Here is a 16,355-nt window from a genome sequence, read left to right as displayed (position 1 = left end):
AGGGTGAAGGGGGACTCAGCTGCCGTGGTCGTCTGAGCCTGTCGGAGTCTAGTCGGCGGTGATTGTGGACTATCCATGGGAGCAGTTTTTTTCCTTTTCGCTTGTTTTCTGTTTGTTGTTTTCGATTACATTTGTCCTTATTGTGTAATGGTGTGTGCTGAGATCTCTTTTGAGATCTTTCTATCTTATCCCGAACCGGATTCTCATATCGGCATTTTAGTGTTGATTTGCTTTTGCAGGGTGTCCTAGGGTTCCGGATTAGGTAGTTTGGTGCATTCCTGTGGTAGCAATGTAATCTTCGCCTCTGTGCGTAATGAAATTGACTGATTCAAAAAAAAAAATCCTGAATTTTTTTGAGTTGAGAAGCTGCCATGACTCAAGGATGTAGAACTAACAATTTTTTGAGACGAAAAGAGTATCATTCCCAATTGGATTGTGGTTTATGTCCTATAAAACTGGACAGTTTTGCAATAATAATCCCAACATATGTGGAATGCACTTAGGATTGAAAGCCATCCACCCTCCAGACAAGTTTATAACCCATGCTACCAGCCTATCCCAGTATCAATTGGCAAAGTGGAACAACTTCTGGCACCTGGATTGTTTTGTATTGCGACTAATCTCAGAACACCTTATCTCCACAATCAAGCACCTCAGGGTATGAAAGTATGATTCCTATTAGTCGAGGTGCGCGTAAACTAGAACGGACACCCCTAACCATTGGAGGAAAAAAATGCGATCCCTCTGTTCACTAGCAGATAGCTAGATACATCAACTTATTCATGGCAGTACTGATTAATAGGTCGGAGATTTGAATACTGTTTTGAAAGAAATAAGGTTGGTCAATCTTGAGTTCTTGGTAGCCCTGGCAGCAGCTAAAATAAACACCAGAGCACATCCTCCCAACATGCTAATGACAATGTAAAAATAAACAAGAAACTACACAGTACACAATATTTCAAATGGGCTAAAAATTGCCAAAAGCCCACCTCACCAGTTTCTACAAATCTGCCATAATTGGAGATCAAAGTCTCTCCAGAACAAAAGAAACAGGTCTCCCAGCTCTCTTATCAGGTGTGCTAAATGACCCAAAGATCTCCAGCCTCCAGTCTCTACACTGCTTCCTTTGAAATGCCACTGAAGGTGAGGAGAAGCTACCACTATTAAAACAACTAACAGAAAAAACATCATCTTCTCAACACGTGATCTTCTTGGAAAAGTTTTACCCAAAATAGGTATCCAGCCTATTTTCAAATACCCAACAACCACCAACCGCGATAATATTTGCGGATAATATGGCGAGGGCTCAATGCAAAATGAAGGACTGGATGTCGTACACACGGACACTAGTCCATATCAAGGAACTCCATCCTCTTTCTCATGGAACCTTTCAGATCTGAGGCCTCCCTTTCTACCTTTTGTGCCTGTTGATATTACATAACATACAGTTAGTTACAGAGGGAAGCACAGCACAGAAAAGACTTCTATAACACAAGGTAGAATGAAAGAAAACCTGGATAGACAAATGAAAACTAAACATATAGAAGAAAAATTTGAAAATGTGACAAAAACTGGAAGTGAAATAGAAAGTTGCTTAAATTCTCTTTTGCACATCCACTGAAGGTGATTTTCCACCGTTCAATGTACCATGCCATAGCTGACTAATTGGAAGAAAAAAGATAATTCAATTGGATTTCCAGCTCCACATTGACTGAGTAGTCATGCATTAATTGGTTAATATTTCTGAGCTCACTCAAACACAGACCAAACAGCACGATACAGCTCAGCCACATACATACAATCCAAAATTCGGCTTCAATAGTTGTGCTCCTACAAAGTTGGGGACATCAAAAATTCCCCGAAAAACAACACGTCAAGTTCAATACATACTTCTTGTAGTTTATTCAGATGGATTCGCCAAAAAAGATCTTAAAACCTAGCAATGGATGAGGGTTCGGTTCTTTTGAGGGGTGGGAATGCTGCAACTATACAAGTGGTGAGCGGTACAACATATATTGTGAACTCAACTTTGATACCTGGGTGACCAGTGACCACTCTCTTTTGGCATTGTATCGTAAGTTAAACTTTGCTGCCCATTCTATTTATTCACACACTTGTGTCAGGAGTCAGGACATAACATTGTGGTCTAGTAGAGGATCCTCATGTTCATTTTTGCTTAAATCCCAAAAATATCATGTGTTTACTGGGAGAAAAGAACTTGCCCAGGTGATATAATAGGTATAGAAATTAGAAAGTAGCACAAGGGTGCAGTTTTTTGTTTTTTTTTTTGGTGTGGGGGGGGGGGTGGTGGTTTGAGTATCAAACGGGTAGCATATGGATAAGACATCCACTTATAGATCGTAATTAAAATCAGGCATCAGCAAATGAGCAATTGCCATTCAATTTGTGATATAAAAATAACAAGAAGAAAACTAGACATGTTTCCAATTGAAGGATGATTTTGTAGTTCTATAGGAGTATTCTTGAACAGCAAGCAAAGCAACAAAGTGTTAGCTTGCAAGGAGCAAGGGAAGGGCAACGATTTTTCCACAAGTCAACAAAGGCGTAAAAAGAAAACCCAAAATACTCAGAGAACCATAAAATGAAACAATGCAAGCAACAAGCAACATCCGCCCCAAGCAAGAGACTACAGTAACGCAACATGAATCAATAATATCCTATTACCTTAGTAGAAAGCATGCAGTTTTTAGAAAATCATAAGTAACACTTACGCTTTTTATCTCTTCTTCTGTAACACGAGTCATATGAGGGGGAAGTTCATCCTTCTCCAAATCCTAAACAATCAGATTAAGTTTCAAGAAAGTATGAGGTAGGTTGGTATACCTAAATTTTCTGAAGTGACAGAAGGCCATAAATAAGGATCCATACCAGCTCGCCGATTAAAACGACGTTCTCCCCACGGATTATGTACAAACCCAACGGAATGTCAGAATATAGATCACCAACAATAACTCGCTCACACGCACTTTCGAGAACGGCATTAGCTGAAAATAAGATATAATGCCTCATCAGTTAAATGAGCACTGATATTGCCAGTAAAAGAAATCTCAATTAATTACGACAAAGAAAAAAACAGTACCAAATTGATCAAATGAACGAAGTATTCCCAACAGTTTTCTACCATCTCTCAGCAAAACAAGAAGCTTCTCTGCAAAAGAAAAAGAGAGATTCGAATAAGCAAAAAACCCAGAGAACTGAAAAGGGAGGGAGGAGTACACTAGCCTATCCTGATTTGGAGCCTATCTGTATCTGTTCTCGACATATATCTAGGAATTTGAATTTCCACACAGAGATAGACAAGTTCCTTCAGAAGTATATAAGGAATAGATGAATGCCATAGATAGACTAGTGTGTACTAGTGAATTTGGTAAAAACTATTCATCAAACTCAGGATTTTGACAATGTTCAGCTTTAAAGATAACATTAAAGACCAGTCACTAGGAACAGCTGAAAGAAGAGGAAAGAGAGTTCCTTATGACTCAGCCAAAGCTAGGTGTTAATACTTTACTGTGTCATAGACATGACATCATATATTTGATTCAAACTTCTACCGAAAGCAAAACCCAATGGATAAGTGTTCATTCCCTGGTTTTAAGGTTTGGGCAAAAACCTTAGCTAGCAAAACAGAATTTTTATTTTGTGTACATGATATCTCTTTGCAAAAAGTAACCAACTAATACAATCAGTGTGACGTATTTTTTGCTGTCTTTCTACCAACAAGTTTTTCAAGCTTGAGCTCAGCTAGAAACCTAGATTAAAAAAGGCTGAGCTAGGGGAAGTAAGGTAATTGGTGATTGGGCTAATATCATAAGCTTGAGCTTGATAGCAATATCCAGGCTGAGATTGAGCAACTCTTGGCCCGGCTCATCTGGCCAGTGGGCCCAAGTGACAGGCCAGCCATAGCTACAACACAGTCATTTAGCTAATACGGTTGAAGGAGTGCAATGTAGGGGACTCGTGGAATGTAGGGGTCAGAAATGTCTTGACATGCATTCTTTTGCAGAAGATTAACCAATACGATATGGCTCCCATTCACATAGTCATTTAGCTAAGACGGTTGAAGAAGTGTAAAGCAGACATTGCCCTGCCTTGCTCCAACTTCCTGTTAATTGAGTATTAGCAATAAGCACAAATATCTCTAAATCATTAACTTTTTCTTTTTTGGAAATTTCCAATTCCACCCTTTATGAGGATACATCAAGTTCAACTGTTTAGTTGAGTCAGATCATTACTTTATCTCAAATAAATTATCTTATGACACAAAGATGCATTGAATGGCGTAGAAAATTACCAAAAACCAAGAGCAAAAGATTTGATAAACACATTTTATCCTTCCGTTCTTTGTTCATGATCAAATTTTTTTCACAATAAATAACATTACAGTAGAGAGGGCATTAAGGGAATGCCGAATGCCACCCACATACAAAGACAAAGGCCCATCACAAAAGGACCCTATACGCATCAAAAGATCTATCCTATCAGGAAAATGGTCTAGGTAACAATTACATTCTTCCCACAACTACACAAACTAGTAAGAATAGAATTTAAAATTTGTACAAAAGACACTCCAAACCGCCAAATTGTCGTCCATTCCGCGCCCCGCAAATCTGTATCTCCATTTTCTAGTAAGCTTGCCGCAATTCGTTACTCCTAATATAATTCTTACTTTCCATGCCTTGCCAACAAAGTTTCCTATACTCGTCAATATTCATTAGTTGCCCTCATTATGACATAAATTTTGTATGACAAAAAGAACCAATCAACCAAATAACAACAATTGCCAATACTCTAAATATACAAGCAAATTTCCACAAAAAAAATAAGAAAATCATGAAAAAAAACAAGATACAACTACAAGAATTCTGAAAACACAAGAACTTGAGCACATGTACAAATATAAGCTACAGAAAGGGGAATAAAATCTTGAATCTTACTATCAAGATAGCTTGCAAGAGAAGTAGATAGATAGATATCCTCCGGTCCAGCCCAAGACATTGATAGCAAATCCTTTCGGTGCACGAAAAATCACCGAAAATTCCTCCAATATGAACACAAATTGCATTGGCAGCTCAAACTATTACCGGTGCCTCACAAAGACTCGATTTTTAAATCGATTCTTCAGAAATTTGAAAATCGTCCAACTAATCCCTACCCACTTCAAAATTCCACACTGAAAGAAAGATAAGCCAAGATTGACGGCCAAACTTCGATAAAAAAAAAAAAGAAAAGACCTTAGCTTTAACCAATCCTAACCCACAAACGCAAAAGATTCTGACTTCGAAATAAACACTCAGATCCAATCGCAGGGGAAGTTTTCAAGAGAAAATTGGACAAGAAAAGACGAGAGAAAGAGCGAGAAGCGGAGAGAGAATGTGAGAAAGGTTTCAGGAGAAAGGATTTGAGAAGATTGAAACTAGGGTTTTGGACTACCCCACGAGCTCCCGCCTCTTTTCTCTCTGGCCTTTACCATCCAACAGTATTTATTGGTTAATGACTGTACTCGAGAGGAGAAAAAACAATGACCAAAAAAGAGAAAAAAGAAACTAAAAGGAAAAGGAAAGTAGATATTGCGAAGAGTTTGGTTTAGACTTTGAACATATGCCGCTTCGTTTTGGGATTTTAGATTTGAATTCATAGATAATAAATGTATAGAGAAAAATAATAATAATTAAAAATAAAAATAATAATTAAAGAGATAAAGAAAAAAATAAAAATAATAATTGAAAAGAAATAAAATAATAATTAAAATTTAAAATCCAAAACCCCAAAACAAAGAGGTCCAGGATTCTCAACCGGTTGGGGAAACCCACCTGCAGCGGCAGTTGGTCTACTTTTGGCCTTGTTCATATCCATTTCATGATCCAAACCGTTTACTTTGTAAAATTCATGAAGAACTTCAAATCTTTCTTAATTTTATGTTCATCAAACTCAAAAGGATTGGTCTAGTGGTCAAGTCTTGAAACTTAGAGGTTTGCTTCATTTTAAAATTTTAGAATCAAAATATCTTAGGTGATATCAACTCCTTTGGGGCCAATCCATATAGAACTTTGCTCCGCTTTTAACGGGGACTGCCGCAATTGGGTGATGGGATTGGTCCCCAGAATTAGTTAAGATGCACGAAAGATGAGTTTGAATTTGTTCAAGGGAAAATGACAACCAATGACGTGTTTTGATAATTAATATCCGCCAAGGACATGCTGAGAATATTTGTTAATACTAAAAATATCTTTGACGAATATTAATTATCAAAACAAGTCTTGAACTGTCATTTTCCCTTTGTTCAACCCTCTCCGAAAGAGGGTGAACAATACCCCACTCCAAAGGCTCTTAACATCTTATGGCTCCTACACTGACCCACCCCATTATCATATGTTTAACTTTGGCTAGTTCCACTGTTATGCACAAAAACAATTAGTTCCACTAACTTTTTTAGCTATTATACAAACAAGATTTTGTTTTAGGGACAATGTTTGCAAGGCAAAACAAGTTATTTTGTGCTCCGTATTTGGAATTTCTCATGGCACATCAGATATATTGATCTTAATCTTTTCAGAACATGATTTCGTTGAGAAAAAAACGATTAAAATGGCTTTGATTCAATGATCTCGAGTCAATTTTTCTCGATAGAAATGTGTTTCGAAAAAGATATCGATCAATTTTTGATGAACAAATTTTTTTTTTTTTTTGCAGAACTGGAGTTCTCAACGAGTTCGTGAACAATTTAGATCATCAAAACAAACTCTCCACAAGCCGGAAAAAGGTCAACTTCACGCTGCAGCAAAGAGTTCAATTCCTTTATTTTAATGACTTACTTCAATATAAAAATACTAAAAACAAAGAACAAATTTTACAAAAAGTTCATAGTGTCTTTGTTCGATTTGAATTTTTTGGAGAATTTTTAGAGTAATGGTTAGAGAGAGAGAGATAAAAAAGAAATGAAAGTAACAATTGAAAAGAAAATTTATTAAAAACCATGCATAGGGAGAAATGGTTTGATCTAAGACCCCAACCGAACACATCGCAATTTGAAGATTTTTATTACTCGTCAATATTTTTGTTCGGCCGAATAAGCCAAATGGCTTTTTTTTTTGTCCTTATTTAATTTTTTTCGTATTTGTTAGTTTTTCATCAATTATTTGTGGATTATTACTTCGTCGTGACGAGAAGAATTTAAAAAGTACAAATTATGATCGAAACCCAAATTTTTTCGAAAAAAGACAAAATATCGGCTTATTGACTTATTTTTGTCTTTATTTAAAAAATTTAGGCTTCGATCGTAATTTTTTACTTTTTAAATTTCTCTTATCATGAAAAAGCAGTAATCCAAAAAAAATCGACAAAAAACAAATAAATACCAAAAAAAAAATTTGAATAAAGATTAAAAAAAAAAATCATTTCTCTTCACAACCCCTAATGCGAAAATAAGAATACAAACAAAGACGATAAAAAAACAGAAATGCTATCAGTAATGACCAGAAACCCGATACTCATCCTGACCTTACGTGTAAAGTAGAGTAATAATTACATTATGGACCAACATTTCCGATAACCTTAAAACTAATAACAGTACCTTAGAAACAATTCTCCAGAATTCTTAGATATTCACAGTTAGGACCCTTTAGGTTATTCTGTGTCTTGAATTTTAACCGCAATTTATTCCGCATTTATTCCGCATTTATTTCACACAGTACCCCTGCACAAATTGGTATCAGAGCCTACAGTACTATTTGTTAATTCAAGTAGCCAGATTATTTATCATTGTTATTATTGTTTAGTTTTCGTAAAATTGTTTAGTTCAATATTTATTCTCGATTAGTTTAGTTTTATGATTGATGAACTTTTAAAAGCTTTTAGTCCTAGTTTAAGTGAAATCAGATCTCAACAGTCTAGACAGTACATTCAGATTAAAACAGGTTTTCAGTTAATAGAACAGCTCAGTTGTGGTTTAGATAAGAAAATCAGTTTAGAATTTAAAAAGAATATAATTACCAGAAATCAGTTTGAAGAGTTTTCGAAAAAATCTCTTGACCAAACTACCCAGATTTTAGAAAAAATTAGTAAATCAAAGATTCACAAGAAATTAGAAAATTTAGATTACTTTAAAGATTTACATTCAGAAATATTAAGAAGAATAAATAAATTAGAAGAAAAACAGCTAGTTATATCAGAAAAATTGCCTTGCAAGCAGGATATAATAGATTTAACCAGTAAATTAGATACTACTCAGCCAAAGGATATTGAGACAGAAATCAGAAGAGAAATTGACGAGAAACTTCAGAAAATGGAGATTCTTTTGGAAGAAGTAAAGAAATTATCAAATGGAGAATAGTCGTGATAGTTTATTTTATAGAATAGCATTAGAAAATTCAGGAAAGATTCAACCAGATCCTATCGGATTGTCTAGTTTCAAACCAACAGGAAAAACAGATGAGGTTGTCATTAAGCAAAATAATACTATCATAGAACTTTTAATTAGTCTTAGCCATAGATTAGCAGAGACATCAGAAAAGATAGACCAGTTATCTACTAGAATAGATAAGCTCCAAGAGGAAAACGCTTTAGAGGCTTTAACTTCTAAAATAAACCAGATTAGTATCTCTTCCTTAACTGGACACTTAGAACCCAAGAAATCCAGTAGATCTTTACAGAACAATACCTTTTATTACAATATATTTGGTACTCCAGATCCAAACAAAGGAAAGAGACTAGAAAATTCTCAATCCTCAGGAACTCAGTAATGGCATCCAGCAGTAAGACCAAGGTCAGTGGAATTCCTTTATTCAATAGAGTATTTGGAAAACAGCCAATAGAAGAAAATAGAATTGAAGGAATTGTAGATCCAGAAATACAATTAGAAAGATTTAGAAATCACAGTTTAGAGATATTAGATCCAGAGGTTTTATACAAATCGCAAAATTTCTTCAATAGAGGAGTTAGAACTTACACCAGTTACCAAGAAAAGCCAATCAGCGTAGTAACAGAAGATCAGACAGAAGTCTTAGAAATAATTACCCAGGAGAGCTTCAACAAGCTCAAAAGGTTAAGATTAGGTCTTATACATCTAGGATTAATTACCATAGGAATCAAGGGATTAGCCAGACAAGATCTAGGAACCAAAGTATTGGTCATGATCTTTGACAATAGATTTACAAATCAAGAGCAAGCCTTGATAGGAAGCATGGAATTAGACATGAACAACAACTGCCAGATTGTTTACTGCACACCAGGTTTCCAGGTAACCTTAGATGAATTCTACCAACATATAAGAATAGGAATTAAAACAAAAGGATATCATATGATCCCCAATGCTCAGAACCTTTTAGCATGCATAAGTTTTATAGGAAAATTAAGTAACCACAGTAGCACCAAATACAAGCTCAGAACAGATCAATATTTGAAAGCTTTAGGAACTAGAGGAATTCAGGTAATAGAAGCCAAAAAACGAGACTCAGAAATGTTAGCCGGACTTGAATGGAAAGTCACTAACTTAGTTCCAAAAACACAGCTTAAACCAAATAATAATAGTTTTTATACTACGAGTTCAGGAGAAGTTAATCTCAGATTCAGCGATTATACTTCTGTAGGTAGACATTCAGATGTTAGTAGTTCTATTCAGTCAGAAATAGAAACAGAACACATCTATATGGCATACGAACAGCCTCAGTTTACCCTTGATCATCTATTCAAATTTAGCGAATCTGACATAACCAGGTTAAAGGAACTCCTAGAACCAGTTTATAGACCAGATTTAGATTATTATGATTACCAGATCCTAGAAGGATATTATACTCAGAAACTTGAGCATGAGCACCCAGAAATTGAACAGAATTCCCAAAGACAATATTTAAAACAGAATAAAATATTTGTCTTAGAAGAAAATTTCTTAGAATACGATACCAGTAGGAAAAACAATCTTTCGGTCGAAGATATGTTTTGCCACTCAGACCCTAGATCTAGATATTATCAACCACCAGTTGAAAGTACAGAAAGTCATATGGTAGAAGTCAAGATGGAGACATACGATAGTACTCCACCAGTACTCCCAAATCAGGTATATGAAATGGGAAACATTCCAATTAGCAGATCTAGAATCGAGCCATCAGCTCAAGAACTAGAATTTAGAACGTATGGGAAAAGATTACCAGCAGATAGAAATATAGCCCTTATGGCACAAGCAGGCACGGGATTGATGCTAGACATTGCAGCATTTGATCCTCAGTTTCACAAAGCAGTAATAGACAGATGGGAACAAGCCCTAGTTAGAAAACTTTTAGAAATGACCAATTGGCACTCTTCAGCAGAGATGTGGTCGTATTGCGAATCATTTCTAGGAGAAACAGCGAAAGGAATTGTAGAAGCATACAAAAGAGATTTTGAAATACAATATGCAGCTTTAATAGCCCAAGGACCAAATGTCTACAATTTCACGAGTTTAGTTAAAACCCTAATTATAGGAGCAGATCCTAATAGAGGAAACACCACTTACCAGAATGTAGCTATAAGACAGTTAGAACAGCTTAAGTTACATAAATGGAAATATATAGTCAGTTTTTGCAATGACTTTATAGCCCTTGCATCCCAGACAGGCAGAGCACTAGATCCAGAAATCAGTGATAAATTCTTCAGAAAACTTCCAGGCCCATTAGGAGAAGAAATATGGGAAAAATGGAAAGTTACTAATGGAGATGAAAATCAACATTTAGGAATAGGACCTAGAATTCAGTTTGTTTTTACAGTTTTAAGAGACAAGTGTACAACACTTGAAATACAGAAAGGCATAAAGAAAAACAGGTTAAACTTCTGTAGCCAAGTCATATATACTCCACAACAGTATGGATATGACCAAGGAAAGAGAAAGAAAAAGAAAAATAAATTTTATAAATATCAGAAGAAAGCCAGTAAATACCATAAGAAAATAGCACAGACAGGAAAATATAATTATAAATACCAGAAACATGGCTATTATCCTAGAAAGAGATATAGGAAAAGTCAGTCTTATGAACAAGCATCCAGTAAAAGACAGTTTAAGCCAAAACCCAAGAAACATTTCAGGAAAAAGGTCCAATCGACTCAGAACCGAAAATGTAAGTGCTTTATATGCGACTCAGAAGATCATTTAGCCAATAAATGCCCTAATAAAGGGAAAAATCAGAGAAGTGCAGAAAAGGCAAACCTTATGGAAGAACTAGAAGATTTTGATAATATAGAATTTATAGAAATAAAGTTAGAAGATAGTGACACTGAATCAATATATAGTCTGATCAGTACAGAACCAGAAGAAATAAATTTCTTAGAAGAAAGTGATAGTAGTAGTTCAGAAGAGGAACTTCCCAGTTATCTACCAGAATATACTTTTATGATTAAAAGCAGTACAGAATGCATACACCAGTGGAAACATAATATAGGTCAAGACAGTGAACCTTGCTCAGAATGCAATGGTTATCCTTTTAGATTATTTAGAAGTATCTGTGAACATTGTAAGAAAAATATTTGCAAATTTTGTCTTAAGAAAAACTATCAGATAGATAGAGATTTGATAGATTTAAGTGGTAGCATACAGCAACCAGTGTTAAACCAGAATTCTAAATTAGCACTCCAGGAAGCCAAATTAGAAGCAGCTATAATTAAGTTAGATTTGGATAGAACCAAATTTCAGTTAGAAAAGCAAGTAGGAGAGCTAGAAAAGAAAATAGAAATTTTATCTATAGAATTAGAAACATATAGAATAGAAAATGGTAGATTAAGAAACCAGTTACATGAGAAAAACCAGCCCTTAAAATCAGTCGAGGTATTAGAAGACCACTGCAACATTGTTGAGTCGGTCAACAGAATAGGCGAAAATAGCCTTATGGAGATAAATTGTGAGATCTTGTTACCAGCTAAAGGAAAGAATCCAGGTAAAATCATAGAAACCAAAGCTATGGTAGATACAGGAGCCAGTAAGAGTCACATTAGCCGTGATCTTATACCAATAGAATATTTTACCAAACCAGGATATATAGCTAGAGCAGATCTTATGAATAACACCAGCATCATTTATGATACATGTCTCATGAATAGCAGCATTAGGTTTACCAACAGACTTCAGCAGCAGCATACCTACCCATTACCCATGGTATGGATAGGCGATATTAATCACAGCTATAAGTTTATCTTAGGATTAAACTTTATAGACAGTATGAATGGAAGCATCACATTTAGCAAACACTTTGTGACGTTTCATAAACGTAGTCTACAGGTAGAAACACTTCATGCCCAGACTATAGAATCAGAGTTGTCAGCTAAGCGTGGTGGAACCATCGATACGACTGAAAAAATAGCAGAAGAAAATAGAATAGTAAAGGAGAAAATAGCAGAAGCGTTAAGAGATGTACCATCTCCAGATATACAGTTAGATTTATACGAAGAAACCATAGACGATACCGTCGAAACGGAATTAGAATGGTTAATGGAAGAACAGCTAGAAGAACAGCTAATCCAGATAAACCATGATTTAATAGATTTTTGCCAAATAGAACATTCTTTGTCAGTTCTTGATCGCAAAAAGAGAAAAAGAACAGATAAAGATCTGTTAGATGAATTAATTAGGTTAGCAGAGGAAACCCAGATTTTAGGAGAAAATCCAATCAAACATTGGAATAAAACCAAGACCCTAGCACACCTAGAAATCATTAATCCAGATTTTAAGATTAGTACCCAGAAAATAGTATACAATCCTCTAGATGTAAAAGAATTTGAAAAACAGATTAATGAATTACTAAATCTTAAAGTCATAACAGAAAGTATCAGTCCTCACAGAAGTGCAGCTTTTATGGTAAGAAACCATGCAGAAATCAAACGAGACAAGGCGCGAATGGTCATAAACTATAAACGCCTTAATGATAATATCCAGTTAGATAGTTATGATATACCTAGCAAAGAACAGCTTATAAATAGTATTCAAGATGCAGTAATTTTTAGTAAATTTGATTGTAAATCAGGATTTTGGCAGATTATGTTAGATCAGTCCAGCAGACCATGGACAGCATTCACATGTCCTCAGGGATGTTATGAATGGATTGTCATGCCCTTCGGTTTGAAAACAGCTCCTAGTATTTTCCAAAGAAAAATGGATAGTATATTTAAAAGTTATAATTCTTTTATTCTTGTTTATATTGATGATATTCTCATTTTCAGTAAGACACAGGAAGAACATTATAGGCATCTTAGGATAGCTTTTCAATTGTTTATAGATAATGGTTTAATCATCAGTAAAAAGAAAATGGAATTAAATAAAGACTATATAGAATATTTAGGAGTAAGAATAGGAAAAGGAAAAATCCAGTTACAACCACACATTGCACAGAAGATATTAGAATTTCCTGACAAAATAGAAGATAAGAAAAAACTCCAGTCATTCTTAGGAACCTTGAATTATGCTAGACCTTACATAAAGGATCTTAGCAAAATCATAGAACCTTTGTACAGTAAAACGACCCCAACAGGCCAAAAATACTTCAACCAGCAAGATGTTGATCTTGTCAGAAAAATTAAAGAAATTTGCAAAAATCTACCAGAGCTAGATTTACCATTAGAATCTGATTACATAGTAATAGAAGTAGATGCAAGTGAGAAAGGATGGGGAGCAATACTCCTCAGTAAACCTACTAAATATTCAGCAAAATCAACAGAAAAGATTTGTAGATACTCTAGTGGAAAATACAAAGAAAAAGGAAATTTAGCCAGTATTGATTGTGAAATATTAGGAGTCATTAATGCCATTAATAGTTTTAAATTATGGTTATTTAAACCATTTACAGTCAGAACAGATTGTGAAGCAATTGTTAAATTTCATAAGCTTCTCAATGAGAAAAAGATTAGTACTCGTAGATGGCTTAATTTTGTAAATACCATAACAGGTAATGGTTACACAGTAGAATTTGAACATATCAAAGGAAAAGAAAACACTTTAGCAGATTATCTATCCAGAGAAATAAATACTAATATTTTTGATTTCTCAGATGGCATCTTCCAGCAGTATAACCAGTTCAACCAGAACAGATCAGAAGTTTTTAACTTTTGGGAGTGTAACTCTCAGAGTTTTTCCTGAACAATCCAGATCAAAATTCAGGTACCTCATCCACAATATCAGTGAGGAACAGAAGTGTCTTTTAGATAATCTCTGGGACTCTCACAAAGATGTTCCTAGATTTTTAGGTTGTTTAAACGCTTTAAACATTTTCTTTAATCAACAAAATGGGTCAAATCCAACAAAAAGATTTTCATTTTATTGTGTAGCTATAGGCCGAGTTCCAGGAATTTATTCCTATTGGCCAGAAGTTTTAAAACAGATTGATGGAATCCCTTCCTCAACATGGAAAGGTTTTCATACTTTCTCTGAAGCAAATCAATGGGCAAATCGCACCATTGGAAATAATTTCTATATTTCAGAGTCCTCCAGAAGATTAAACACTCAAGCAGCCCTTGAGATTGCAAGTTTTGAAAATAACCAGGTTTTCAATCAACCACCTTCTAACCAGCTAAGATTTTGTGATCATTGCGAAACAATGACAAAAAATTTTAGACTTTTAAATAGGAAAAACCAAGATTTTGAGCAAACCAATCAACAGTTAATCAATAACCAGAGAAGGCTTGAAGAAGAAATAACAACTCTCAAAAAGAAGTTGTTAGAATCAGAGAAGGAGCTCAAAAAGATTAGAAGCCCTTTTACCCCACTGGTAAAAGTGAGAAAGCAGTCTTCCCCACTGGAAGATGAAGAAAAGAGTGAGTGGAGTAAGGAATATGATCCAATTGAGCTTTTACAGCCAAAAGCTTTTACCTTTCTTTCAAAATTCCCTCCAGATGTTATCAACCATATTCAGCATTTAGCCAGACAAGATAGAGCCCATTTCCAGGAATTTTTATTCTCAGAGCTGATCAAAATCAACCAAAATGAAGGATGTATTCCAGGTCTCACAATTTCTTGGAAAACCCTTTATTTACAAGAAAAAGATGTTGTTCCATGCCCAGAAATCAAACCAACCTGCATTCAAATACCTTTGGAACGGATGACCTGTACTTGTCAACTCATTTACAGTATTCCCATGGCCAACATAGAAATGAAGAATTTCAAACCCTTTTATCTTAATTTCAAAGATAAAATGGTAGAAATTACAGAAGCAACTCTTTTGGATTTTGGATATATTCAACAACTTATATTCCATGACCCAGAAGACACTAACAGATTTGGAAGAAAGATTGCAGCTTGTGTTCTTAATTCCATGGCAGAACAGGGTACAGCAGTTGAAGCGGTAGTGGAATCCAAACTTCCAGAATGGACATCTACAGGACAGCTCATTCCCGCTTACCATAATATTCACATCAACACTAATCCAGCCAATACAATCCTCAGACGCGTTCATCACTGCGACAATGACGCCCCATGGATTTGTGAAACAAATTCTATAAGAAAACAGATCAGACATGCTATTGCCTTCTCCGTAGCAGAAGGATTCCATTATGACAGTCTATATGACTACGGAAAGGCACCATTAATATGTGAAGACCTATTTCAAAAAATTAGGTCCAACGATCACATTCCAGAACTAAAATTTCATTTTGAAACAGGACATGATAATTTAGTCAGATATTATTTGGAGCAGAAAGAACAACAAAGAGCCATGTCAACAGGAGAAGTTTTATCCAGTCAGGAAAAGGATCATGATTATGATTTTGATGATGAAGCCGTCCAAAATCTCAATAATGCAATGGAAGGATAGAGATGAAGTGCCGACAGCATCATTCACCGAAAGAAGAAATCATTAAACTTTTACTGTTTCAACCACTATCCGACAGACAGTTTCAACCACTTCCTACTATTCCAACTACCTTTCACCAGCAGCAATAATGAAGGGTCTTCTTTTTCAAAAGAGAAAGTTGAAAGATGTGACGATGCGGGCCAGAGATCACGCGGCATCTACTATTCTCTTTAGAAAACCTGATCTCTTTTGTTAATAGGTTACCGGTCATTTTAACTATGAGTTAGTCTATAAATAGAGTCATGTCTTTCGTTTGTAAACACGACTCTCCTAGCGCTTGAACACTTGCTATCTGTAAGCATTTGTTGCAATTGATCGAGTCAATCTTCAGCAATTGAGTCTTTGTAATCAGCAGTTTGCAATAATATTGTAAGTCTCTCTTCAGTTCTCTATTGTTCTTTAGGGACTCCCGAAAGGGAACACCCCTATGATTATAAACAAGATGTATACTGTATAAACCATATGCTTGTATTACCCAAAGAATTTTAATCCAGTTTTCATATCATGATACCTTAAAATTTTAAAATTTTAGAAGAG

The 16,355-nt window shown here is 35.1% G+C and overlaps 1 protein-coding gene across 1 annotated transcript; it reads right to left on the bottom strand.

Annotated features, from left to right (window-relative positions):
* Positions 1-789: 789 nt before the first annotated feature.
* Positions 790-5,540, bottom strand: LOC131298026 (sm-like protein LSM1B). Its single transcript, XM_058323290.1, has 5 exons — positions 4,956-5,540; positions 3,101-3,169; positions 2,890-3,005; positions 2,733-2,795; positions 790-1,424 (listed from the first exon to the last, which is right to left on the bottom strand). Exons 1-5 carry the CDS (start codon positions 5,014-5,016, stop codon positions 1,347-1,349), a joined length of 387 nt encoding a protein of 128 aa, XP_058179273.1. The 5' UTR covers positions 5,017-5,540; the 3' UTR covers positions 790-1,346.
* Positions 5,541-16,355: the final 10,815 nt, after the last annotated feature.

Source organism: Rhododendron vialii, chromosome 8a, assembly GCF_030253575.1.
Source record: "Rhododendron vialii isolate Sample 1 chromosome 8a, ASM3025357v1".
Classification (NCBI taxonomy): Eukaryota; Viridiplantae; Streptophyta; class Magnoliopsida; order Ericales; family Ericaceae; genus Rhododendron; species Rhododendron vialii.
The sequence above is the reverse complement of the archived record's forward strand: the minus strand, read 5'-3'. Positions and strand labels throughout refer to the sequence as shown.

What these genes read in the sequence shown, in the direction of transcription:
- LOC131298026 (XM_058323290.1), bottom strand. Translation starts at nt 5,016, where the DNA reads ATGTCTTGGGCTGGACCGGAGGATATCTATCTATCTACTTCTCTTGCA. An exon ending in TCTTGCAAGCTATCTTGATA is followed by an intron (nt 3,170 to 4,955) that starts GTAAGATTCAAG and finishes TTTCTTTTGCAG; the next exon opens with AGAAGCTTCTTGTTTTGCTG. An exon ending in TCGTTCATTTGATCAATTTG is followed by an intron (nt 3,006 to 3,100) that starts GTACTGTTTTTT and finishes TCTTATTTTCAG; the next exon opens with CTAATGCCGTTCTCGAAAGT.